Raw genomic sequence first — 26958 nt, forward strand, 5'->3', positions numbered from 1 at the left:
ATTCCACAGTGCAGAATGCCCACACCTGCAAGCACATTCTAACTAGCTAAGTATTGAAATCTCAGCACCCAGATCATTATTATTGCTGTAGCTAAGAAGAGATTGCAAATTCTTAGTAGTTATCACCAACCAGTTCATCACTGAGCATAAAGGAGCAGCTGGTTAAGTCATAATTCATACTCTTATAGTTTTCTAAGATGAAACTTATAGTTATAATAACTTATATAACTTATAGTATACTCTTATAGTTTTCTAAGATGGGTTGGACTAGATGACCCACAGAGGTCCCTTCCAACCCCTACTATTCTGTGATTCTGTCTACAAGGATGGTGAGGGGACTGGAGCATCTCCACTACGAGGAGAGGTTGAGGGAACTGGGCTTGTTCAGCCTGAAGAAGAGAAGGCTGCGAGGGGACCTTATAAATGCCTACAAATATCTGAAGGGTGGGTGTCAGGAGGATGGGGCCAAGCTCTTTTCAGTGGTGCCCAGTGACAGGACAAGGGGTAATGGGCACAAACTGAGGCACAGGAAGTTCCGTCTGAACATGAGGAGGAACTTCTTCTCTCTGAGGGTGACGGAGCACTGGAACAGGCTGCCCAGGGAGGTTGTGGAGTCTCCTTCTCTGGAGATATTCAAGACCCGCCTGGACAAGGTCCTGTGCAGCCTGCTGTAGGTGACCCTGCTTTGGCGGGGGGGTTGGACTAGATGACCCACAGAGGTCCCTTCCAACCCCTACTATTCTGTGATTCTATGATTCTGTGATTCTGTGATGCATTTTTCTATTGTGTACAAAACTTCTTTAGCTGTCAGCACTCTGTGGGTATAGATTATTATAATTTCATAGGATTTAACATGTATTAAATGTGCTGCAGGAGACACAGTGGGATCTATTCTTTAATCCAATCACAATCAAAGTGGATTGCATTCCAGTATTTCCTAGGTACTGCAAGATTTTTTCCAGTGCTGTTACACAACGCATTCATTTTCAAACCTTTGCAGGTAGCACCAACCTGTTTGCCATTGTGCGTGACTGAAGACAAAATGGTTCGCAATGTCTTGAAACCCATTGCAATGTCCAGCAGATGAGCAGCAAAGAAGAAGTTGTTGTAGTGCCCAAGGATGGACATAGTCGTGTACCAAGCTAAGTATAAAAACGACTGCAGAGAAAGTGAAGTGGCCGAATGTTAGCAGGTGTAATGTGCATTATTGGATCCAGAGTAGAGCTTTCTTTCAGTCACTCAAGTTTTGAAATAAAGTAATACTATCACAATCTGATTTGAATCACAGTCTATTTTACATGTTCAAAAAGACTGTTTTACTCGGAGTGTATATTGCTTAGTTATGAGATCTCTGCTTTTACATATTTAAATGCAGTCGTCAGCATCTATGTTATTAACATCAAAATCCCCTACCTTAAAACTGTTGTGGTTGGGGAGCTTGTTACACAATACTTTAAATTTTAATACTGATTGCGGAGGAGAGAAAATGCATTTTATTTACTCTTGAGACACTTGACTTTGTTTAAGTCTCAGACCATGTCAACCAGGATACCCAGAGAACCTAAGGCACGTATTACAGCTTACTCTTTTAACAACCAGTGAACCTGAAGCCACTTTGTCATGAAAGCCCTTATTGAAGAACAGTGGCTCAGAGTGCTTTTAGTGCACAATGAATTTAGAAATCTTCACTTGATTCACCTTGGCCTTCTTGTTTGCTTGTGAATACTCAAGAGGGTATAAAAAGAGGACTCACAAAAAAAGGAGTTTTAATATAAGCATGGTCTTTTCAAAGGAGAAGGTATGAAAGAAAAGAATTAACCGACCATGTCAAACACATGATTCAATAACAGAAAAAAGGATAACTTTCTGTAGACTGTGCTTGATTTTAGAAAAGACACCTTTAGTTGCTAGATTGATTTCTACAAAATTAAATGAATGTACCATTAACTTCCAAAATGCTGACATCATACTAATGGTGGGGACATACATATTACCCTTTAGAATCAAAACCAACATTCTAACATAAATTAATTTGCTACAACACAAGGCATAAAAGACTATTTTAAAATGGCTCTGTAATGCAATATTATTTGTGTATGTTTGTTTAAAATAACAGCAGATAGTGGAGGACATACAGTCATGTTTGGAGCAAACCAAAGCATATTATTCTAGGCTAACATACTCACATTATCAGTGAAAACTACTCCGAGCTTCCAAATGTGGTACTTTGTGTCAATGGAGCTTAACCTAGGAAATACAAAATTTCTGAAATGCATCAATGTCAAAAATAAGTATTGAATTCTGTAAGTGTAAACAACGAACTAGGTCTGGCACTTCACATTTCTTTGCTGAAGGTGGTGATATATATTAGCTGTTTATTTTCTGAGTGGTGTAGGTCCTTCATTTTTCAGAGAGTATTCATTAACTCTGAGCACTCATACACAGATTCTAAGCCATTGAAAGTGGTGGCACAATTTCAGTAGGAGTCATCCTGCCATATTCCAGACTTACAAAAATTAAATTTGTTCAAAGTAGTGAAATGTGGAACCCAAATTGCTTGAATTCAAGAGATAAATGTTCTGTCTACTGTAAAATGTTGCCAAAATTGCCAAGAGAAAAGGTAATGCCTTGTGTGCCTTAAGTATCGAGGAAACCAAACTCTTGTAGGAGCCTAAATCATTTGGGACTTGGATACTTTCAAACTCTTATCTTCACTGATGCATTAAGTCAGGAAAATTTCTCTGAATTTTTTCCAGATACCTGACATTTAGATATTCATTATCAATACTTTTTCTGTCCTTTGGTTTATAAACTAACTCTGTTGTAACACCTAAAGAGTGTTTAAATGCTTTATTGATTATTGTTTAAAATGAAAGAGTGCGTAACTATATCAGTCAGCATCAACTCGTGTGATATTTTTTCTTACTTCTGTACCACAAGGGTAAGTATGTTTTGGAACAAACAAAAACCTTTTGTATTTTACTTCCACACTAGGAAGACTCCTCTGTTTTAATTTTCTATGCCGAGGAAAACATCACTACGGTTTCACTAGAAAATCCGATTTTATCTCTGGTGGTGAAGTTATGCCAACGCATAATTTGTCCGTGAAGTTCAGAAGTCATACCATGATACAAGAGACGCCTCTTCTGGTTCGTTCTCTTCCATTGGACTAAAATCAAGGGCACTTTTGTCCAAACCCAAAAGTTCTGCTATGCGCTCTGCTCCATATAAGTCTCCGTACTTGTTAATAACCTAAAAATGGAAGAAGAGAAGCTTTTGCTCAGAGAAAGACCTGGGTGACATTCACCCTACTTCAGGCCAGTAGTTGTCAGAATTTTTTTTTTTTTAAAAAGTCTTTCACAATTAACGCTACTAGAACAGTCAGAACTCCCAGGAAGCCAGGCGGGGGGAGCGTAAAAAAGAAAAATAGAAGCATTAAACGTTATTATCTGAAAGCTTATGTATAATTTGCCATCATTTAAGCTGGCATGTTTTTCTTTTTTTAGGGGGATGAGGGGGCTTTGTATCCTAAAGATGACAATGACTGTAAATTAAACCTGTGTGGCTGATTGACAGCACAAAGTTATTTTGAATGCGTGAGTCTAGGAAGGAAACCACAGCCTTCTGTCTTGCTGCCTCCTCCGACCTACGGTGCAGCTGCCTGTTCACCGAGACATTTACCACAACAATGACTTCCACAAAACAAACTTCAGTTCTCAATTATTTGTATATTTATGTATACAGAAGTATATTACACATAGATATCCAAATTAACTGAATAGTAGGTTATTGCTGCAACTAACATAATAGACATACAAAATGCCTACCTTCCGTTTTACAAATTTGTCCCAGTAGTTGTTAGGAAAGGACCTACATAGATAAGGCAAAGATATTTCAAGTTATTAAATTTGCTAGGGGAAAGAAAAACACAACCAAAAAAAAGAAAATACCATGTTCCTGATCACTGCAGATTCTGATACAATTTCATTCACTGCACTTCGAATTTTGAGAACAATTGATTTTCATGTGGACACCAGCTGTTATTAATCATCATTTGCACAGTGTCATCTTTTTTTTGCCCCCCTCTTTTCTTTTTCACATCCACAAATATGATTGGCTACAAAAGGACAGCAAGCTAAATATTACCACCTAATGAGCTTAACAACTCAATATTAGCAGAGTAGTCACTGTAATATCATTCATCTCCTAAATAAATAATGTATTGCTTCTAGCCATAAAATCAATACGGACAATGATTTTCAGAGGAAAATAAGAAAGTCTTGTAGCATAAATAATTTTTAAGTTCACAGGATTACCTCTCAAATAGAGACTGAACACTTGGGAACCCGTGGACAGTTTGCCAACATACAATTAACATTCAAAAAAACCTAAAAACCCACCCAGATCAAAGATCATTTGGCTAAACCAGCGGTTAGTGGTGATCTTGTTCTCAGGTGTATCATATTGTTGTTACTGGATCTGACATCCCAGAGCAAGACAAGGTAAAAAGCATTAGTAATTCTAAAGTTGCAAGACAGTTCAGCTAAAGAGCATTTTGCATCATCTGCCTCTCAGCAGCCATGCCCACACTGGCAATTAACAGAAAAGCTATTGTGTATAAAAAGAGAAAGAAATCAAGCAGTAAATCTTAAACACTGAAGAGATGTCAGGGTATCTTGTATTGAAAATTCCTTGAGCAACCGTGATGCTTCAATAAGCAACCAGTTTTATCCAGGGGACATCTTAGAACAGACACTAGGAAATACATCAGCTTTGACCTGCAAGGAAAAAGATAGCGTTCTCTCTTATCAGTAACCTTTCCCTGATCTTCAACTTGATCACAGAAAATGCTGTTCTTGAACTGCCTTATGAACAGCAGTGCCCAGGAGTTCCTCATTCTGACAGTCTGACTGAATATTATGGCAGTTTTGAAGAATGCCAATTAGCAGGAAACACTACAAAAATTAAAGTTTTTCTCTCCCCGTTTCCAGGACGTAACACTGAGTTGAGCATATATGCAGGAAGGCAAAAAAGAAAAATAACTGCTTAAACTAAGGGACAGTATTGGTAAAATAAAGCAAAGGTTAACATCAGAAGAATGAGATTCCAGAACACTTTTCTGCTGGGATGTGAGGCAAACTTCCTAACTACTGTTCAGTGCTCAATTTTTTATTTTTCTGAATTGAAGTTCTGAATGAAATTACTCCAGATAAAGGCAAATGGGTCCAGTGACTCAGATGGTATATTCTGGCCCAGTACTCTATATTCTTTCTGTCTTTGATTTCTCAGACTTTTAAGCAAAGTTTGTTTCTAATGTAGCCAGCTTGTGTCTATCTCTTTTACCACAAACATCTAACGATGCTGCATTTATCAGGGTACCTCTTTTGCCTTTTTAATTACTGTTTTTGTCACTTATAGAAAGCACATTTCATTATATACACAGCACTGGGTACCCTTCAGCAGTGGTTATCCTGATGGCACAATACCTGCACTACACCTCGAGAATCAGTTCACATCAGAGAGAAGGATTAGTCTGCTTAAATTAGTCTTAATCTTCTATTCAGCTTCAGTAGATAGTGCTGCATGCGGACAGCAGGCTGTACAGCATGTCGTTTGGGATAAGCTGACAATATATCTCACTAATCCATGCTTGTTTTTGCTGGGGATAATCTTACTGGATGTCTAGATAGCTTGCTATCAATAGCTAAAGAAATGGGTTGGAAATTAAGCAAGCTCTCCAGTTTCCCAATTATCTTCTATTGTAATAATATGTGCTAGTCTGTATTTCTAACTAAAATTAAGGAAAATCCTGAAAATTCAGGTATAGGAAAACAAAGGATTCAAGAATTTCTGATATTTTAGACATTCTAATTTTAATGAAAGTACTAGGGGCACTACTTACGATGTACAAAAGTTGAGTATGACTGATACGATGGATATTTTTGCTATTTGGCAGCATATGGTCACTCTGATGCATTTAGTTGATTATTTTTGCTGGCTTGTTTTACCCAAATACTTACTTAAGCCTGCACATACTAGCCACAACTACTTTGTGACTTGTAAATAAGTTTGTTCTTTTCCAGCTTTCTGTCACTGTCCTTAATTTATGATACTATTTGGGAAAGACAGGAATCTAAGGCTAGGTATACGGCTAGGTATACTAGTAAAAAAATGTAATTCTGGTTTTGAAAGAGTACATTCTGAAAAACAGCCTGTAGACAAGGCATGGTTTCAAGAGCAGGCAGTTGACTTGCTGTATTTCTCTGTGTCACTCCTACAGACTGCTGCAGCTTACGGATAGTTTTCTTGTTCTTGCCTCCCTTACATCATTCACTCACAGAACTGTAGATGAGTCTCCCAGAATCAGTGTATGACTACTACAGTATCTTCTAATGCATACAACCTGACAGTAATTCCTGTCAGACCTAGTCAGATTCTGGGATTGCTGTTTTACACTACATGTACTTCTCTTGTCATATACGAATTTTGTTAGCAAGAAGTGGGAAAGGCAGGAGAATACCGCTGTACAATATGAATGTGAAACTGAGTCACTGAAAAGGATGGAAGTTATCTTTTTAAAACTTTCTCACTAGTGACCAATATGTGAAATGTCTTGGAGAGAGCTTGTGAGGTAAGATGCACAATCCTTGCAAGCCCTAGAAAAAGGAAAAGGAGGTGGAATTTACATTTTATGGTAGTATTTATTACATAAAATACAGGATTTCACATCAGAATCTATTACTGTAGCATCCAATACAAGGTGAAAAATGCCTTTCTTTTAGATGAAATAGGTGGCAGGTGGACAGGCAAGTTTCTAGATCAGTGGCTTAATGAGCTACAGTATTTATAAACAGTTTATATATAACCATTTAATTTTACTTACGGAGTATTGATAACCAGGCGATCCCATTGGCCTTTAATATCATCTTCAGATGGCTGTTCAGTTATGTATAGTCCATCAAATTCCAGCTTTCTAGCTACCTCCTTTTCTCTCTTGAATACAACCAGAGGGACCTATGAAAATAACAGTGGACAGCTTTGTCATGGTTTATATATTTTTAGAAACCATGATATCTACCTACAGTATTAAGCACTCTTTATAACACTATATAAGACCAAACATCCCACTAGCACCTCCCACAAGCAGATCAATGCCTATCCAGTCTCTGAGCAACGGCCACCTTGAAAGTAAAGCCCTCTTACCCCCAGTTTTTATTGCTGAGTGTGACATTACATGGTATGGAATATCCTTTTGGTCGTTTCAGGTCAGCGTGCCCTCTCCCAGCGTCTTGGCCCTGCCCAACATATTTGCTGGGAGATGAACAGAGTGGGTAAAGCAAAGAGAAAGCCTTCACACGTGCAAGCACTGTTCAGCAATAACCAAAAGGTGGGAATGTTACCAACACTGTTCCAACCACAAATCCAAAACACACACACTGCTGTGAAGAAAGTTAACTCCACCTCTGCCAGACTGAGTACATGAGGAAAATTTCTACATATTGAACACTGCAAACCACAAGGTACAAACAGGTATTCCAGTGTTAGCTCCACAAATCACTGTGGGACACAGCTGATGTTCTTTAACAAACACAAGATTAGTAGTAAGATACAGAACTTGCCTTTAAGCAGTAGTATCCAATCACACAGACAAAGGAGATGATCGTGTGAATAACTGCCAATGCTCTGAGAGCAGGTGCCATGTAACCTGTACTTTCTTCTAAAACAAAAAACACCATGCCCTCCTCCTCTTCCTCTTCATCGAAAGAGTTCCAGAGATTAGAGTCTTCCTCTACTTCATCAAGTGGCTCTTCTGTCACCTGAGAGAAATTCAAGCATATTGAAAACACACAATAAACTGAAAAGCTTTTCCATCAGTATAATGACAAAGGATGTTTGCAAAGCCTGCTCATGGGAAGATGATAGAGCATTAGCTTTGAACAGTAATGTCCTTCATTTTCCCAGCAGAAGTCTCCACATCATCTCATGTCACTGAAAAGAGAATCAAAAAAAGCAAGTACAGGCATATGACAGTTTACAAAGCTCTCCTTTAACAATGCCAGAGCAAAACCAAAGCCAACAATAAAAAAATGATGCAAAAATCTTTTCCTGGAAGAACCAAGCAATAACAGGGTTATCTAATATGACTGAATTTAGAGTCTGTTTTGTAATCTATGTCATTCTACTATAGAAAGAAACAAAGTTCTCATGTTATCAACTTGTACATTGTCCATAAATTTTTATTTCATGACTTAGTTTAGAGCTTATAAATTAATACAGTATTTAATCAGTATTTTGTAAATACCCCAAAGCCATAAAGCTGACATACTGCCCTGAATTCTTCCAGTGACTTTAAAAACCTGGCCTTTAAAATAAAAGCCCCAAGAGCCCTTCTTTTGACAGCTTTATCTGAAAGCTGAAGTCCTGTTCAGTCCTGTTTGGCTCCCCCTGACCCTTTTCTATCTATGACAGATGGACCTGTACTGATAAACACAAACTTTTGTCCTCGCTCTGCAACAGAATGGGTTGTTGGCTGACCCACAGGGCCCAGTGGAAAGCAGAAGAGAGTGGGAAACAAAGGACTGGCATAGACATAAGCAGACTTCTGCATATCTCTTTGAAGTCTATCTTCTCTAACCATATGGGATGGAAAGAGAGAGGCAAGAACGGAGCCTTAAATAGCCCTGACGGTCTTTCTCCTGGAATGGCGCACAGACATTCTGCACAGTTTTCAAGAGCCTTTTGCATCTTCACCTGCCCTGTCTCCGAGACTGTAACTGTGCTGTAGGAGTTGCTTTTCAAGATATTTGAGATCAGGATTCAGTTACTTTTAGCCTGAATGTTCAGCCAGCTGCTTTTGTCTTCTCTGAATTTTTTGGTTGTAAACAACAGAACTAGAAAATGTAACACTGGAAAACAGAAGATCCACCAACTTATTGCAACTTGCACCCTATATCTAGAAGGGGAAAATCAAAAGGGCTGGATTCCAGGATAAAGATAAATGAGGATTTTTCTTATGCACATACTCAATTTGTCTCAAATTGAGACATTAATCTGATTCTGAAATTATGTATGAACTAGCTGACAGTCAAAAATGAATGTAGTCAGTAGGGTTCTTTAGAAAAAGCAGAAATGTAATCACTCAGAATAATCAGGTGAACAGAAGCCTCTCAGAATCTTTAGAACCAATGAGAGAAAAAAATGTAACAGTTTCGACACTTGAGTTAGTCAGATTTCAAATTTCCCATGACAAGATTAACAATCAAAAAATAATAGATTTACGTGAGTAAATTAAAAACTGCCTAGAAACACAAGCTCAGCTACAAAGGATGAATAAAATAAATCTGTTTTCATTCAGCCCGAGTAAAATAAAAACAGAATACGTTTAATATCACAAATTTTAGTTACAAAATTCAAATTCTTAACACCTTCATGTCTAAATGCTTTAGTTAGTGTTTGAAGGGCTTGTAATAATGGCTTTACTAAACGAACCTTGAAAACATCATTAGATATTCCTCTGGAAGTAACCGAAAAACATTTAAAGAACAATGCATAATCTTACCTTGTAAAACAGAAGAATAAAATTGATGGCAAATGCAACAAATAGAGCAAGAAACCTTAAGTTATAAAAATTTCTTGCCAAGTAGTGCTGAAAGTTAAAAAAAAAAATTAATTAGAGGTGGCCTGTAGCTAATATCAACGTAAGAAAAGTAGAAAGTAAACACACAATCGTGTTGCCTTCATACACCAGCTATAATGAGCAAGGGCATTTCTTTGGAGCCTATTCTTGCATTTCATGGTAAGCGGGATTAAAAATAATGGGCTTAAAATTTCAGCAGGGAAGACTGAAATAGAATATTAAGGAAAACTTTCTAGAAGGATGTCTGTAACATTTCTCCCTTCAATAGCAAACAAGTGTTCTATATTGTATAAATAAAAATTCAATGACTAGAAGAATTTATGATAAACTTACAAGCATTTTTGTTTGATAAATTTCCAAAGCTTTGAAGAAGTTAGCCATAACAGCCTCCGGTTTCTCAATTTTTTGTCCATGCTTTCGCTTCTTTTTCTTCATTTTTCCCTCTTCTAGCTGCTCGGATTGTACTTCCTTTGCTTTATCTTGTTTCTCCCCATCTTCCATGCTAGGAGAAAGATTATCTTAACAAAAATACCTAGCCAAACTTCTGTATTGCAAATGCATTCATTTAGAAGGAAGTCTAATTCAGGAAGTTTGGCTTTGAAAGTTAGTGTTGACACTGGGAGAAAAAGGATTGTAAGTAAAAGACTTGAGGTGGACAGTAAGCCCAGAGTAAAAGAAGTGACCTTAGTTTCAAATGATATGGAGGAATAGAGTTGTCGAGGGGAGATCAAAAAGGGTAAAAAGCCAAAAACCAAGCAGAAGTTACTGCGCCAAGCATGAAGTGGATAAAGTTTGCCAAAACCAGTGATATACATACATACTCAAAGCAAGCAACATAAAAATTTTAAGTGTTCATGTGTACTTTCTTGAGACTGGGGCTGAAGAAGAGAAATAAAGCTTTTGGCATTTGGTACACAGTATCGTAACTGAATCACAGTATCATAAAATGAATTCATTTCAGTCAAGGCAATCACTGTTGTTAGAGAGATGAATGAGTAACAAGGAAGTTTGCTTCAGAGGGTCGCACCTTACAAAGTACGTAGAAGATGACAATCAATCCTCCTGCACCACTGAACTGCCTTTATGAAAATTAAGTATTAAGACTGTATGTGGTAATAGGGGAATTTAGTTACTAAATTAAAAAAAAAATTTGCATATATGTAAAAGAATGTGTTTATCTTCTAGCAAAAAAAGCCCCTGTTGCAGCCTCAGAAGTGTAAGCCATTTCAACTTTAATTTTTAATCTGAAGGCAATTTGAATATGCTGCAGAAGTACTTGAGAAGAGATTTAAGCATGGCGGATGAGAAGACAACGGGGAATAGGAAAAATAAGGCCAATAAAATAACAGAGGTAGAAAGAGATCATGCCTATAGAAAATAAGAGGTGAAAAAGCCTAAAATAAAAAAATGAGTGGCACAGGAGATTTTGGGCAAATTCCGAGGTATTTATAAATTGCTTCACTGAAGCACTAGTGAATATGCTGCTAGTGTCTAAATGAGGAGACCAAAATAAGTCCACAAAGAAAAAAGGCCAGCAGCGGTATGATTTAACAAAACTTTTAAAAGGGATCATTTCACAGAATCACAGACTCACGAGGTAACAGAAAAAAAACCAAAAACCCTATTTAAATGCATATGTGTGAGCATATGGATATGTACATTCTTGTCCATATAAGACACACATATACACATATATGTATATACACATACATATACATGCATGCCTACATACACACATATAAGTGTATATATATACAGAGGAGAAAAAAGGATACTTTTCAGACAAGCTATACAAAGTGTATCTGGTCCTAAAATATTGACCCCAATGGCCCACTTAAAAAAATTAACTTTGGCTGATAAGAAAGATAAATGAGGCTGAAGTAAACACTTTAAACATGAAGCAAAACAGGAAAAAAAAAAAAAGAAAAAATATGCATAGCTTTTGAATATGTAAGAATCTCTAAGAGATCTTTTGTATGTGTCTACAAATATTTTAAGGGCGTTCATCAGGCTGCAAGCCTACAGTGTGGCTGCAGGTCCAAAAAGAGATCATGTCCCTTAAAAGTAGGATGCTGCTAAAGCAAGGTAAGCATTTTAAAAGTTATTTATAGGTCAGTCATATGCAGGATGACTGGACAAAGGAATGTATCTGTTGTGAAGTTCACAACCTGAGAACAGATTAAACACCAATAATAAAAACTGTTGGGTTAGTCAAATATTGTGTTTCAGCTGCGGCTGCCTGAAAACTACAGTGGGTAGTAGGGAAAGTATAAATAGCAGCAATGACAACTTGCAGTTTTTTTCAAGACTGGTGCTCATTTTTAAATGTAGTCATGGGAATTTTTAAAGACAATGGCCACAGATTTATATACACAGAAATGTCAAGGGCCACGAAAAAAAAAAATGAATCGGATTACCATTTTGATGCCCACTGAGATGGTCTGCCACCTCTTAGGGACTGTGCTGCTTTTCAAAATACAGATGAGACAAAGTGTACAGAAAGTGCTTTTGATACAGAGCATTGCTTGGGTTCTTCTGGCCAAATTACCTAGCACTAGGAAGCAGCAGGGAATCAAATGGGAATTGTGCAAAAATAACTTACTCTGCCTTCTCAGCTTCTGCTTTTCTTTCTCTTTCAGCTTCTTTTGCAATTTCAGATATCTGCAAGAAGTGTTTTAACTGTCAAAATGGATCCATTAAAATAAAATTTCTAAGAAACAAATACAACAATTACCACACTATCTTTTTTTATACCACTTTGCACTTTTAAAGTGTTAGATTTTTAAAAATAGACAGCTCAGACTGGATTTTAACAGTGAAAATGCAGAAATTCTTTTGACAGCATTTTTCAGTAGAGTGTTATCAATACTGTAACTAGGCCAGTTGACTGAATAACTTGAAGTAATTATACGTGGTTATCAGACTGATTATGCGACCAGTTGAGGATGAAGGTAACTACATCCAGATCACACCCTAATACAGAAGTCACTCACAAAGACTCAATGCAGTTACTGATTATGTGGAAAATAAGCATCAGTTTGCCTCATTCCAAATATGAACCAAGGAATAATATATCAATGACAGCATGAAAAATCAGAAAAAGATCTGTGTAATTATCAGATATTACAAAACCTAATTACTTTGTCAAGATCAACTGATGCATTTGAAAACAGATAAATATTTAAACAACTTTTACTTACGTGATTTAAACAACTTTTACTTACTTTTCTTCAAACTATTTATCTTAGGTGGGTTGATGGTTCATTAAACCTTTACTGGCTCACCTCATAACAATCTAAGCATGCGTTTACAACATTCGCTTAAGGAAAAACTAACGTACAATTTTACAGATGGCTAAATGCAGCAAAGAAGCTGGGGCCTTGGTTTCAAACACCTTTAGGCTCAGTGTTGCAATACGAAAGTAAACTCATTTCAAATGCAGTTTGAGTATCTAAGCTTCACTGGAAATCAGAGATGCAGGCTACGAAGTCCTAGATTCACAAAGGAATCTAAAGTGCCTAAAATATGCTACCATTCACTTTTGCAAAATCCTGTCTTAACTCTTTATCCTCTTCTGTATTCTGTATTCAAAGTGCTTAGACACCGGTTGTCTGTTGGTGTATTCCGCATTTTTGGTTAATACATAAATACAGTTATCTAAACGTTCCCCCTGTTACTCACTTGGATGCCTATCTCTCACACATAAGTAGTGAAAGAATTTACTAAATCGATCTTGCCTTGTTTATCTCACCTCTTATCTGTGGAACCTCATCTAGTACACATGATGGAAGCGTGTAACTCTTCCACAAAGAGTTTCCCCTAAGATCTCAAGCTCGTGAAGGGTAATTCAGAGATCATTTGATGATGCCTAGTTCTTCTAAGGGGTAGGGTGGGGAAGAATGAATAAATCCGTAACCCTCCTCTTCATCCTTCAGTCATAAGTTCTCTCAGTTGTCTCCTTTCCAGGCTGAAGAGCCTAACCTACTTAATTCCGTACACAAGATTTGTTCCATACAAAATTTTGGTAACTTTTTGACCTTCACTGAATCTTTCTCAGTTCTATCACATTCTTTTTGAAATGAGGGAACCTGGTCTTCAGGTCACAGATACACTTGGTGTTCATGAAGCATTCTGAGGTTTTCCGCTCTCTGTTCCTTTCTCAACAATTCAAAATTTCAGTTTGTTTTTCTGATCTGTGTTGATTGACGTTTTCATTGAACTGACACTTCTGTACAACTCTATTATATTCCCAAGGTTTCATACCCAAGCAGTAACCATCAGCTCAAAATCCAACATTTTACATGCAAAATTACAACTTTTCCTTCCACATACATCACTTCACTGATTTTCATCTGCTATTCTAAGGCAACTTTGCAATTAGCTCTTGATTTTACTGCTACAAATAATTTAGATTTATCAGCAAACTCTGTTAGCTCACTACTCACTTCTTTTCTTGTGAACCTGCATGGCTCCCAGCACAGATTTCTGTGGAACTTCACAGTAAAACCCAAGTCCTAACAATCTTCATCACATACAATTCCATAGGTTATTTTACAGTTTCTCTGACTATATGGTAATGTCATTGACCTTATCACTACACAATTGCTTTTCCAGTATATAGAGGTGAGTTTCTGTCCATTTGCATAAGCTTTATCGTTGTAAATGCTTAAGAAAGACAGTGACTTCCTGAAGGGAATTTTTGATTACTACATTGCTGTTTCTTCTTTGAGCTCTACTGAATAGGTATATTCAGTGCTCCAACTGGATTACTTGAGCCATTCATAATGTGAATAACAATTTATTTAATATGGAATTAGTGTAAGCATTATTTTGGTAAATTTCACTGTATAACATATTAAAGGTCAAAGCTGGATAAATTGCATTATTGACCATTTTTATCAATACTTACAAATAAATCTGAGAAATGTATAAAATATGAAAAACATGTAAATCAAAGTAAAGCAAAGAAAATATTTACTCAGGTCTGAAGTAAAATATTTACTTCAACTATTGTTGAAGAAAGTTCTAAAATATTTACTCAGACCTGCTAAGATCCTTAAGTAAAAATAGTATTTTTAAATACCAACCACATTACATTTGTGCTAAATGAGACAAGATATTAAAAGACTGTAATTTTTAAGTACACACATAAACATGAATTAATAAATAAATAAGAAAAATAAATGGAAAAATATGGTTTGATGGAGGCAATAAACAAATCTTGGAGAAAAACATACAAATGAATAGGAAATAATGAACTAAGAAGTTGTACAATTGAGGTTTATCTTGAAAATATGTGGAAAGCATACCATGAAGAGGTGGATTAATGATTAGAGGAAAGATATATTTGAATAACAAGTAGCAACAAATCTGAAGGCCAGAGTGAAACACAATGCCCTGCAAATATTACAAATGTGTTTGGGTTTTGATATTTAGTTCAATCCATTTTTAAACAGAACAATAAATTATATTTCGCTCAGCTGAGTGAAACAAAATATATTCTTCATAAAATGGAATTAAAGAATGATTATCCGATAATCATTAAAGTAACAATAAATTCAGGCAAAATTATTTCAAATAACAGGGAAAAAGGATATTTTATTGTGTGTGATCAGTAAAGCATGTAGAAGACAGACAATAATGATATGGCATTACTATGGAGAAAGTAGACTGCAAAAGTAATACACTGTGAAAAAAATGGGGTATGCAGCATAAACAAGACTGTAAACCATTTAAAGCAAAAACTGTGCCTAGAAAGCTGCTAGCATTTTTTGTTTTGAATAAAGTCCAAATGAACAATAACAACAATTTACTGCAGTGAAATCTAAACACACTGGACTGAATTGTTCTGCCACACAAACTCTCCTATTTGTTTTAAAAGAGTACAGATTATAAAGTATGTTCTCATTGAGAACACTGATTAATCAGTTAACTAGCAAATAATGCCGTTACTAATAGAAAATTCAGTAATATATTTGTATTGTTATCATTTTGTGCACAGAAATACAGAATCTCTTTAACATACCTGTAACCCTTTCTTCTTACGAACTGTGTTTTCCAAAGACGACTGGATATCAGTACCAAGGATTTCTGCAATATCTCCTAGTCCAGCATCATGACCGTGTTTTGAGCCTTCTTTCTTTGTATGAATGCCAAAAATGTCCGAGAAGATGTCAGTTTCTCCCTTTTCACCCTTCACAAACTGCACAAGTTCAGCTCCGACACCATGCTCAGTGCCTTCAGCTTTTTCTGCTTCCATAACATCATCATGGATTCCAAACTGTGTTGGGTCAGGCATGTCCCCTAATAGTTTAGTAACTTTAATGTTTTTGGCTCCTTCAACCAGGCCACCCCCAAACACAGTGTTCCAAAGAATCTGGAAAATTCCCCACACTATAGTAAAGAACAGTTGGAATATCCCTATAAATAGGATCCAGAAAAAGGAGAAAAACACTTTCACCATCTCTTTTACTGTCATCTTTTTAACTTTCCTGTATTGTTTCCTTAGGTTCTTCATAGTGACCATTTTAAAAAAGTTGGCAACATTCTTCTTCACTGCAACACAGGCCATTGCAAAAGCTGAAGCAGATTCCAGGGACTTTTCCTCTTCCTCATCATCTTCAATATCCACTACATAAGAAGGCTCTGCCTCTTCCTCTTCCTCAGGCCTCTCAGATGAATCCGTTTCAGAGATCTGGGATGCTAACTGCATTTCAAAGATTGTGTCTTCACAGAAATTGACAAAGAGTTCCATTTTTTCTTGCTCTCCACCTTCATTTACAACATCGAATATGAACTGCCTTTTGGATTCCTTCACCTGTGGCTTCTCCCACTGCATTCGACTGGATTCACTGATTTCAAAGTAAACTCTTTCTATTTTCTTGGCTCCACCCATTATTTCAATACGGCCAAGGTATGGTTCAAAGTAATTAAGAACACTCTCCGCAGGTTCAAGTAAGCTCTGAAGGCGTGAATCATGAGGCATGTGCTCTGAAAGGTTTGTTAGCAATACTGCTACGTTAAATCCAATGTCTTTGGCTGGTTCATGGAATCTTTCCACAAAATCAACGTAGTTAAACATATCATTTTCGTCAGCTTCTGCACAGGACAGCAGGAATTCAATCTCTGACTGTGTGTATTGTTTTTGAGCCTCCATTGATTTCTGAAACTCCTTCTTTGAAATGATGCCTTTACTATCTGGGTCATGCTCTTTGAAAGCATCTGAGTTAGTCAGATCTTTTAACTTGAGGAACATGTCAAAGAACTTCAAAATCATTTCTACATTGCTAGATGATTCGACAAGTGTGTCTACCATTTGTTTTCCAATAGTTCCATTTACAACGTTACCTAAGTAGTGTGTTAAAACAGGAAGTTATTTGACATCACTACATTTTAAGTAAATAAATTTCATATTCATGCTGAGAACAGAACAAAACTGTTCTTAAATCTTTGTAATTTTTCTTTCAACATGTTTTTCTGTAGCAGCCCTCTTTTTCATGACTATGTATATTCCACAATAATTGTTAAATAAATATCAGATAGGTTTTTTCCTGGAATTACATAAAGGCAATTAAAAACCAGTTTATATAAGGTGAACCTAATTATCATACTTTACATTATAAAGCTAAGATAATCATATTTGACCGTAAAGAAAAAACAGGTCCTACCTTCAAGCAGTGACAAGAGCATCACTACCATATCCTTTAGCAGATCTAGCAGTTCTTTAAGCAATTCAATCTGAGCAGAGTCCTGTAAAAAAAGACGGAGTATAAGGTTGTTTTTCCTTTGTATTTATATGGAAAACTAAATACATTTGGAAAAAAACAGTACATAGGATGGTCATCTAAATGTAGCTCACATTCTTCAGCAACATTTCACTGTCATTTTATTATGGTTACTGTCATAAGTCTTATATAATATGAAGGTAACTTACTACAGCAGAGGTATTAATACCATAAAGATAAGCTTTAATAAAGCATTAAAGAGTACCGAAGTGCAGGTAAGGGTCAGCAGAAACTCACAAAATCGGTTATTCCACAGATCTGTCAGTATTCATCTCAGAAAGAATCCATCCTTTCTCACTTCACAGGGAATATTTAATGGCATAATGCATTACCAGTCAAACAGAACTAGAACTGTTTAACTACAGAACACTAGCAGTCTAACACGGATTTATGACTAAGGACCTAAAAACTGTTAAGTATCCTCAAAATGCCCATTACTTCTGTAGGGTGGGAAGAAGTCTTATGAATAAGTCCGAGGGTAGCAGAGACACTGAATAAAACCGAGGAATTAACTCTCGGCACTGCTGCACTCAGTGCCTAGTGGCTCGGGTGTTACGGGTACATTAAGCAGAAGTCACAAAAGAACACAGAAGCCTGAAACTGTGAAGAGGATTGGGACTTGACAACGCCCCTGCACAGTGAAATCAACACTGCCTGTTTTCCTCCTGCTCAGTGCCTGCGATGAATTAACTGGACAAGTTGACTGCCTGTCACATTCCTCCCCCTCTTTGAACCTTTCCCAGCTTTTCTCTTGCCCTACTTAGCTGTAGCATAGGAACCATATTTTTAATGGCACTTCTGCTCTGACAGATCATCAGGTTTTGACAACAGGGAGCAACGGACCAAACTGTCACCTTCATTATCAAAAAGGTATAATTGAGTTGGAAGCAGTGGGTTTAATACTAGAAAAGGCGGGGTGCACAGTGATGATTAATGCTAAAGGAGTGATATGAAGATGTTAGTCTTGTGATTCAGTCTTGGACCTCTACATTACAACAGGCCCATGTACAATCAATTAGTATTAGCACATTTACAGCTTTCAGTATTCACTTGGTGGTAGTTTATAAACATATTCAAAGAAGGATTACTTGACTACTGAAAATACCTGTGAAAGTTTCATCTGCATATTGGCAAAAACATGAAGAAAGCCAACAACTGCATCCCACAGCCTGCTATGAGCCAGACTCTGTTGATTACCTATGCAAGGGCCCTAAAAAAAAAAGTAAGAAAACCACATTTTTTATTTCTACAACATAAAACAAATAATTTGCTTTCCTAAGATTTCTCCCTGAAAAAAATTAAAAAAGAAACTTCAGGCTTCCACGAAGCTACATGAGAAATCTTCCCAAGGTCTCTTTCGTATCTAGTGCATAAATACTAGATTGTATCATATTAAATATGCAGCCATTCACATGTTTTAGTATTAACTTTACACTGGGCCAGTGATTCCACGTAACTTTATCAAAATTAAGAAAAATAAAGCCAAAGTATTTACAAATTTGTAACAGGCCTTGATCAGGCCCTGTAATCATAGACCTTCACTGTTAGTACCTTGAGCAAAACATTTTGTTTACCTGTATATATTCTGTAAGGGAATTGAATATTTGTTTGGTGACAGCCAGAGCTTTAGAAAAGTTACGTTGTCCTGATTCATCAATGACATCCTTTCCTGAATAGTACCAATAGAAGTCACTGATTGATTCCTAAGAAAAAAAACCAACATTATACTTTCTAATTTGGGATTCTGTATGCAGTATTTACTGCCTGCATTTGTATCACCAAAAATTAGCCACAGATGGGATTTAGTATTTCTGTGTCTATTTTCATGACAATGTTTTTGCATTTTTATCTAACTATGCTCCCTGCAGAAGTGAAAAATGAAATAAATTAACAAACATTTGGTTTCACACAGAATTCTGAAAGGTCATCTATTTTAAAAGGAAAGAAGAGATGAAATAAATTAGATCAGAATTCTTTACTTCAGACACCCCTGAAGAGAGGATATTCATATTTGATTCCAGTAAAATGTGAATTTCTAAAAATGAAGAAAAGGTAAATATGTTATATTCCATTTTCCCCTGTTTTTTCCTCACCTGAAGACGCAAGAGATAGTCAACTGTACTAATGATAATATTCACTGTAGTGGTGTTGCCCATCTGAGTACGTAGGTAATTTTGAAAATCTGAAATAAGAAGTGATTTGTGCTTGGTTAGTACATATAGGAATAAAAAAATACGTTATTTTCATATTTTCATGCAGAATACCTTATTTTAAGTACCTTGTTGGGTACAGATGCTTATGTGTTATTGAACTACAGCAGATCACAATGCAAATACAACTGAAGAATTGTTATCCACATGACTTGCAATAGGCTTTACTATTAACAATGGCATAAAACCTGAAATTACATTAAGACTTAAAATTCAAATTGAACTCCACAATTGAAATGGTTGGCATGCCAATTTCCCCTCAGAAAACTAAATGAATTAGAGGGAAAAAAACCATTAGAATCAGCTTTATCCAACTCTGTTTTAGAACAGGCTCATCACACATTTTCCCCAAAATTAATGCAGTTCACTTACCATTGTTATGCCCTTCACATAGCAGCTGTAAAAACCTAAACAGATCTCGAGTAAATTCATCCTGCTGCAACACTTTTTCACCTTTAAAATATACAAATACAATGATTATGTGACAACTATTATGATTAAATACACAGAACACATAATATTACAACAACCTTTAAAACTGGAATTCTAATAAAAAATAGTATTATAAAAGCGTTAAAGCAATTTAAAAGAAACGGACTGATAATAATGAAAAGAAAAACTGGGACAGAAAAAGCAAAGCCAAAATATTTAGCACTCCAATGCATCCAAGGTTAAAAAAAACCAACAACAACAAAAAGGAAAGCAACAGGATATATCTCTAATAAGTAAATGGTTAGTTATAGCTAAAATCATGCCTTAAATATGAATGACAATTCTTTAATAAGCATCAAACTGTTTATCCAAGCTGAACACACAACCTGCTGCAGACCATAAAGCTAAACCTAAAGATATCTGGGAAGATGCAATGAAAGATTTCTCTCTGTATTTGCAACACATTTTTGCAACAATAGTATCGAAAACTGTAAACCCAAACATACCACGCTCACGAACGATGACTGTGGATCAAAGAAAAATAACAAGAATACAGGATAAGAATATTGGAAGTTACAACGCTTTTCTTAAAAATTATTGCTAAAGATTTTGTAATTATAAAGCATATTCAGAATTCAAAGCCTAGAATTACTTATAGTAATTTTATCAACAGAAACCTCAAGCCACAGTAAGTAACAGTTCTTATTAAAGAAGGAAACACAAGTAATGTTTTAAGCACTACAGGAATCAATTTCTTTCTACTTACGAGTTCCTTCTTCAGTAACCATTCCCAGGCCTTCTGCTTTATTTTGTCTCTCAAACGCATTCAAGTCAAGAACGCTTATATGGAAGAAAAAAAAAAACCAACAGGAAAAAGTACTATAGCACACAATAGAAAATTATTTTCTAGGAAATATCTGGAGGCCTTCAACTACAAGTCTTGACCCACTGCGACATGCATTGCCTCATGTTTTATTTAATATGAATATTAGATAAAAGAGCTTGGGTCCTGTGTCCATTTCTGAAAAGAAATGGGTCTCAGGTCAAGTCTCACCAGTTACCTAACTTCTCTTCCAGTAACATCATTCATGGTTTCATGCATAAATGAAGAATGGAAATGGAACATGAAATACTACTCTTTATGTTGACTTAAATCTTCCTGCCAAAAGGACCTTACTGCAGTTATTTCTCAGTCACACTGTTTTCCACTAAGTTATCACTATTCTTTCAATTATATTTCTATATATATATATTTCTACTTCAATTATATTTCTACTGTCTATATTATGCATTATTACATTATTCAGAAGACATATGGAATCTCTGATTCCATATTCAGAAGACATACATTGAATCAGAGATTCCATATCTTCCTGAATCAGAGATTCCGTATCTTCCAAGGTCAAAATACACTGGTAGCTGAATTTTCTTTTGCTAACTTGGCATAGCCCAGCACGTGGAATAGCAGATGAGGAGTCTTCTCACCACCCAGTTAGAATACTAAAATTTAAAAATTTTACTAAAATTTTACTAAAATTTAAAGAGTCCAAATAAATTAATAAATAAAATTTAAAGAGTCCAAATAAAATTCTATCATTATCTAATTTTTTTCAAGTTAAACAGCAATGTAGTCACATATTCTACTATCTAGTGACATCATTAAAACTAAAAGCATTTTTAACAGCATCATTTTCTTGTCAGTGTTCAAGCCGTTTTATCAAAACCTTTGTTAATGAAGTCCTAAATGATACACATACACAATTGGTAATAACCATCACTGCAGTTCCTGTTTGAGGAAGACCTTGCTAAACTGTTCTGCATAAATGGAAACGTTTGAAGATAGCTGTTATTTAATTAGGCTACAACTACTCAGCGATAATTTCTGCAGCACAGGTCACCACTCTTTCCACATTTTTTCCTGTCTTCATACAGCTTCTCCACTTCTAATTCCCAGTCTACTCCTTAAGAACCCTTCTGTTGCTTTAAATGGCTGAGAAAAGGAGGTTCTCTACTGTATGAGTAATCAGAAACATCAACAGTTTTCCACCTTCTTTATGGAAGTCCTTTACCTTAACTAATTTGAACTTTTGGTTTATCAAGGGAATGGACTGCTATAGTCTCCTTGGACATGTGCCATCTCTAACAAACCTTATACATATGCAGAGGATTGAGATGGAGACAGAGATTATGTAACTCGTCAGAAATGTGGAGAAACTGAAAGCTTAGGAAAGCTCCACTGGCCTGTCTCTCCTTCAATGAGGGTTCTTCTCCATCCTTAGAACGACCCAGACAGAAAATTTGAGGGACTAGTAAAAGAGCCATTACATTTCACTTTTATGCCCCTCCAAACTAAGCCTTCAAAGGCATACACAGTCTTTGCTTTATTTTCTCCTTCAGAAGAATACTCTAAAAGATGAACAAACTACTCCTCTGATTCACAAAAATTTCCCACAAGAGTTCTACAATCTGTTACTCCTGTAATTTAAGTCTAACAAATACAGCTGCACTGAGGAATAAGCCACTAACCTGAAGAAAACTGAAACTGTAATAATATGATTTATGCTTTTACCTGCAGGACTGCATCAAGCCAGAGAGACTTTGAAAAAATCCAGCATCCTTTTTCTCCTTCAGGTAGTCTAGCATTTTCTAAAGGGTATACATTTTTTGGGGAAAAAAAAAATCTCTATTAAAATTATATAAATGAACAACTTCCTGAATTACAATTTGAAATGCAAATCACTGGCAAGCAATATCATTGTTATTGTACCAAAAATACCCTGATATCCCTTCACACTTTAGCTTAAAATTAAATGCACTAAAATAAAAACGCAACAGAACACTGAAATTCTCAGAATTACTTGCCTCCTAGTAGTTAGAAAAGCATTACCTGTTGAACTATGGTATTCCCACCATTTAGAATAGCAATACCAAGTTTTAGTGTTTCAACCACCATGGGTCCTGTATGACCTGTCAAAACAAGGGTACAGTCATTAAACCTTGCAGTTATGAACTATTCAATCAGAAAAGCAGTCTGGAAATTATACCTACTATAGTTGTAAATGACATTTATTTTACTTCATTATAAACCATATACAAGTTGTATATGATATACATATCGTAGCTATAATGACATAATACGCTCTATGGGTATAGCATTATACCTATGATATGTATATCACGTATACTTTTAATAATTCACAGTTTATTACCTTTGCTTGCACTAATCATCTGAAGGACCATCTCAGCAGCTCCACGATCATGTAAGCGAGCTTGCTGATAGAGAGTTCGCTGTTTTTCCATTTCTTTCTCCTGGGTTTGGGAACAAAAATGAGAACAGAATACACACGGGAACTGATTCAGAAAACATAGGAAGATGAGAAATCAGAAGATGTTGAAGGCCATCTGCCTCCATAATCCATGGGTTGTTTTATTCCAAAACTTCAGAACACACCGTCTTTCTTTTGTGTGAATGACCTAGTAAACCAGCTCAACACACCGTGTTACTCTTGCATAGATTCTAGTGGACCTATTTAAAATACTTGCAATAAGCCAATGAGAAAGAAACATTATTTAAACTCTCACCTCAAATGTCTTATCTTTTTCTTCTTCTTCCTCTTCTTCTTCTTCTTCTTCCTGACAGCTCTTTTGATGTTAGAAACAGAAATCACAAGATTTTGCTCATTATGAAACATAATGCCTAGTTTTACTGTAGTATTTCTACAAAAATGACCAAAGAAATTTTTTCAAGCAATAATTAAAGGCATTAAGAAGCATTAAGATTTAAAATCCCTGTAATCGTAAATATTTGTGCCCATCCAGGCTAAGATCCTGATATTCCCTATGTATGAGTACTTGAGGTTATTCATCCAACTGCATATGCACCCTGTAACTGCAGGCTATGTGTTCTTGTGTCATATTTATATCCATAATACTTATCTCCACAGTCAAACTCCCTTCACACATGTCAGCTGTAATCAATATGTTGCAAAAACTGATTGGCAACTTATTTTTGACTGACTTCAAACACTGACTCCAAATAATTACCCAAAGAATAAAGATAACTACTATGTTAAGACTGCTCATGAGTTAATCCTGTATAAAACAAAGTGCCAGGTGATATCAACAGGATTGCATCTACTGAAAATTTATATTATTTTAATGTAGGAAATATCTCATTATATATATATAACTCTGAAGAGCATTGGCTTCATTAAAAATGTAGAAATTACTGGTATCAAGCAGTCCACGTAAGAAAGAGAAGAAAAAGGCTTAAAAAGCATTTAAAATTAATGGGAAGTACCTGAGTGGAGTAAGGGTTGGAGGTTGAAATTATATATTTACCTTTGCCATCATGGCCGAATAGGCAATATATAAAGGATCATCTTCTAGTTTGCTATAAAGAGTAAGAAAAATTTTAAATTATTTTATGATATAGTGATAAAAAGATGTCATACTCCTACTAATATTTAAATAACATATTTATTAAAGGATATTTTATTAAAATATATACACATCTACTTGAAATGCTATTGCACTTGAAAATTGTATTATAAATGTATTTTCTTCCCTCAAATCAAGTCTCTAACTTTTCAATTAAACAATTTAGAGGTATATTTGGATATCCAGCTTGGTCATGTTGGATAAGTAAGGATCACTGACTGTTTCAGGTGCAGAAAAATATCGTGCAGATATAAGTTAGAATAATTATAACTGTCAGATGGCAAGATTGTATTAGTCATACAGAAAAAGTATATGAAGCACTGCAGTACTCTACTCATACAAAACACATATTCTAATTAACAGTCTAAATTCAAAAGAGAAACTGGCATTAAAAGAGATTCATGCTAATCATCAGTGAAACCTTTTCTGTCATACTGATTAAAATGCAATGAATACCAACAAGCAGAACACACATCTACTACTCTGAATGAACCAGCAGTTCCTGTAGTTTTTATGTTTCTATGAGATTTCATGCTCAGTTATTTCTGCACTGGGTAGTTACAAAGCTTTTAAAATGTCAAAAATAGTCAATATTTGTCTCAATATAAAGGTTATACATAGTTTAAATACATGAAAACTCTAATGAAACTAAGATGCAAAAAAGTATTCACCATGCACAGTAATGAACTGCAGTTGTGTTAAATCACTTCTGTAATGTCATTAGAAATTCAGTTACTGTGTGCTTTTACTTTATGTGCTTTTCAACGCAGTTCTTTTTACCTTCTTTCTGTGAGAGCACTGCGACTGAAATAGAGGATAATCTGATGAAGTGGATCAGGCTGTTTTTTCTCAGTCTCTTCCTCTTCCTCTTCATCTTTTTTTGGAGGTGTCTGTCTCAAGATTTATATGAGAATATAGAAATTAAGCTTCATCAGTAAGAAAAAAAATGAGTAATTAAGCTTAGGAAAGGATTTCAGTAATTTTATTCTGTCCAATTTGTGTTAACTTCCAGTATTCATCTTATTCAGCAACTTACAGCATAACCTGCAACATTATGTGCCTGTATGACTCAGAAGGAGTTAGAGTACCTGATTGTTATTCATATTTAATAGTAACATTAGAAGTTTCTCATTTGCATGTTATTGAGAATGAGACAGTGAAAATCTTAGGAAAGCCTTATTCAGCAGAAAATATGTGTTACCAGTGGATCAGAATTGAAAGAAAGTCCCAGCTCAACTCTTTAGCAGCAGAATTATTGGTATATGGAACTATTTTTCATAATAACATCAGATACATCCTATTCAGACTACTGTTTGCCACAATACTTTCATATATCATTTCTAGGTAACCTTGACTCAACAAATGTAAGGACTGCTCTTAGTCAATTTCAAACTTGTTTTGGCAGTTCAAAATATAACAAAGCCAGCACTGGCAAAAGAGCAGCATATCATCTTTACCTTACTTGTGTTATCAGCCCTTTGTAGGGTTTCAATTATTGTAGAATCATTGTAGTTAGAGATAATTGTAATTAGAGAAGTTTAATTTACTTCTCCAGTAAATCTGAAAGAATTGTAATCACTGTTTTGATTAATGGCCTCATTCTTTCATTCAGAAAGAAGGAACAAAGTCAATAAAAGACTGTGACCATATAATTGTTTAGAGTATGAGAAGAATACATTAGCTGTAATTTTGAAAAATCATACAACTTTCTGTACCAGTGGGTCTTTAAAAAGCACAACATGGCTGCTTTTGCTAACACTGAAGCATCTCCTGATACATTTTCATGTGATCCATTAAGCTCTGTATTCGTTTTCGTGGTGTTTAGATACTATGGAGCTAGGCCCCTTGGAAGTATTTTAGAAAAACTAACTACAGTGAGAGAAGAGAAAAAGCACTAGGCTTTCTGAATCTATATTCAGTAACAAAATGCTGAACTTTACCAATCGCTTTTACAAATGTAAACTAAATTTTTGCTGAATATGGCTACATATATTTACTTCTCCTTATGATGTATCAACAAGAAAACAGCAAAATTAATTTGCATCAAAGCTGAAAATGTTAAAATTAAATATTATGCATCAACAAAAATTTTAAAAAGGGGTAAAGGATCAATTGTGTCAAGCTTTAAAAAAACAGTATAAAATATAGGAACATAGGAATTACCATAATGACAAAAAAAGTCTGACAGTTCATCTAATCCATTTCTCTTCCCAAGAATGGTATCACATAGTTTGTCTGAAGGCATAAACCATCTTAATGCACTTCAGTGTGCATCACAGGACAAATGTCTTTTTGACCACAGCAGAAAATAACCTTATGCCCTGAAGCATAAGGATTAATATTTTATAAGCTTATGCATATGCATACAGCACACAAAAATTAAATATAGGTTATAATAGGTACATAAAGTATACACTAAAGTGGGCACTGAAAAATATGCCCAATTATGTCAGTA

The 26958-nt window shown here is 35.5% G+C and overlaps 1 protein-coding gene across 5 annotated transcripts in view; it reads right to left on the bottom strand.

Moving 5' to 3' along the window:
* RYR3 (ryanodine receptor 3) overlaps positions 1 to 26958 on the bottom strand; it is a 246915-nt gene that overhangs the window by 7765 nt on the left and 212192 nt on the right. For all 5 annotated transcript variants that reach the window (XM_075426096.1, XM_075426095.1, XM_075426093.1 and 2 more), the window contains 23 exons: positions 25284 to 25393; positions 24405 to 24456; positions 23646 to 23705; positions 23273 to 23372; positions 22951 to 23030; positions 22633 to 22709; positions 20830 to 20903; positions 20570 to 20587; positions 20004 to 20084; positions 19515 to 19603; positions 18996 to 19124; positions 18527 to 18631; positions 17305 to 17386; positions 15663 to 16984; positions 12240 to 12298; positions 9971 to 10139; positions 9560 to 9646; positions 7620 to 7817; positions 6884 to 7014; positions 3828 to 3870; positions 3125 to 3252; positions 2187 to 2247; positions 1012 to 1158 (listed from right to left, as the gene is read on the bottom strand). In XM_075426096.1, the coding sequence (XP_075282211.1) occupies positions 1012 to 1158; positions 2187 to 2247; positions 3125 to 3252; positions 3828 to 3870; positions 6884 to 7014; positions 7620 to 7817; positions 9560 to 9646; positions 9971 to 10139; positions 12240 to 12298; positions 15663 to 16984; positions 17305 to 17386; positions 18527 to 18631; positions 18996 to 19124; positions 19515 to 19603; positions 20004 to 20084; positions 20570 to 20587; positions 20830 to 20903; positions 22633 to 22709; positions 22951 to 23030; positions 23273 to 23372; positions 23646 to 23705; positions 24405 to 24456; positions 25284 to 25393 (3402 nt within the window). The remainder of the gene's footprint in view (positions 1 to 1011; positions 1159 to 2186; positions 2248 to 3124; positions 3253 to 3827; positions 3871 to 6883; positions 7015 to 7619; positions 7818 to 9559; positions 9647 to 9970; positions 10140 to 12239; positions 12299 to 15662; positions 16985 to 17304; positions 17387 to 18526; positions 18632 to 18995; positions 19125 to 19514; positions 19604 to 20003; positions 20085 to 20569; positions 20588 to 20829; positions 20904 to 22632; positions 22710 to 22950; positions 23031 to 23272; positions 23373 to 23645; positions 23706 to 24404; positions 24457 to 25283; positions 25394 to 26958) is intronic.

The sequence above is a fragment of the Opisthocomus hoazin genome, chromosome 7, assembly GCF_030867145.1.
Source record: "Opisthocomus hoazin isolate bOpiHoa1 chromosome 7, bOpiHoa1.hap1, whole genome shotgun sequence".
Lineage (NCBI taxonomy): Eukaryota > Metazoa > Chordata > Aves > Opisthocomiformes > Opisthocomidae > Opisthocomus > Opisthocomus hoazin.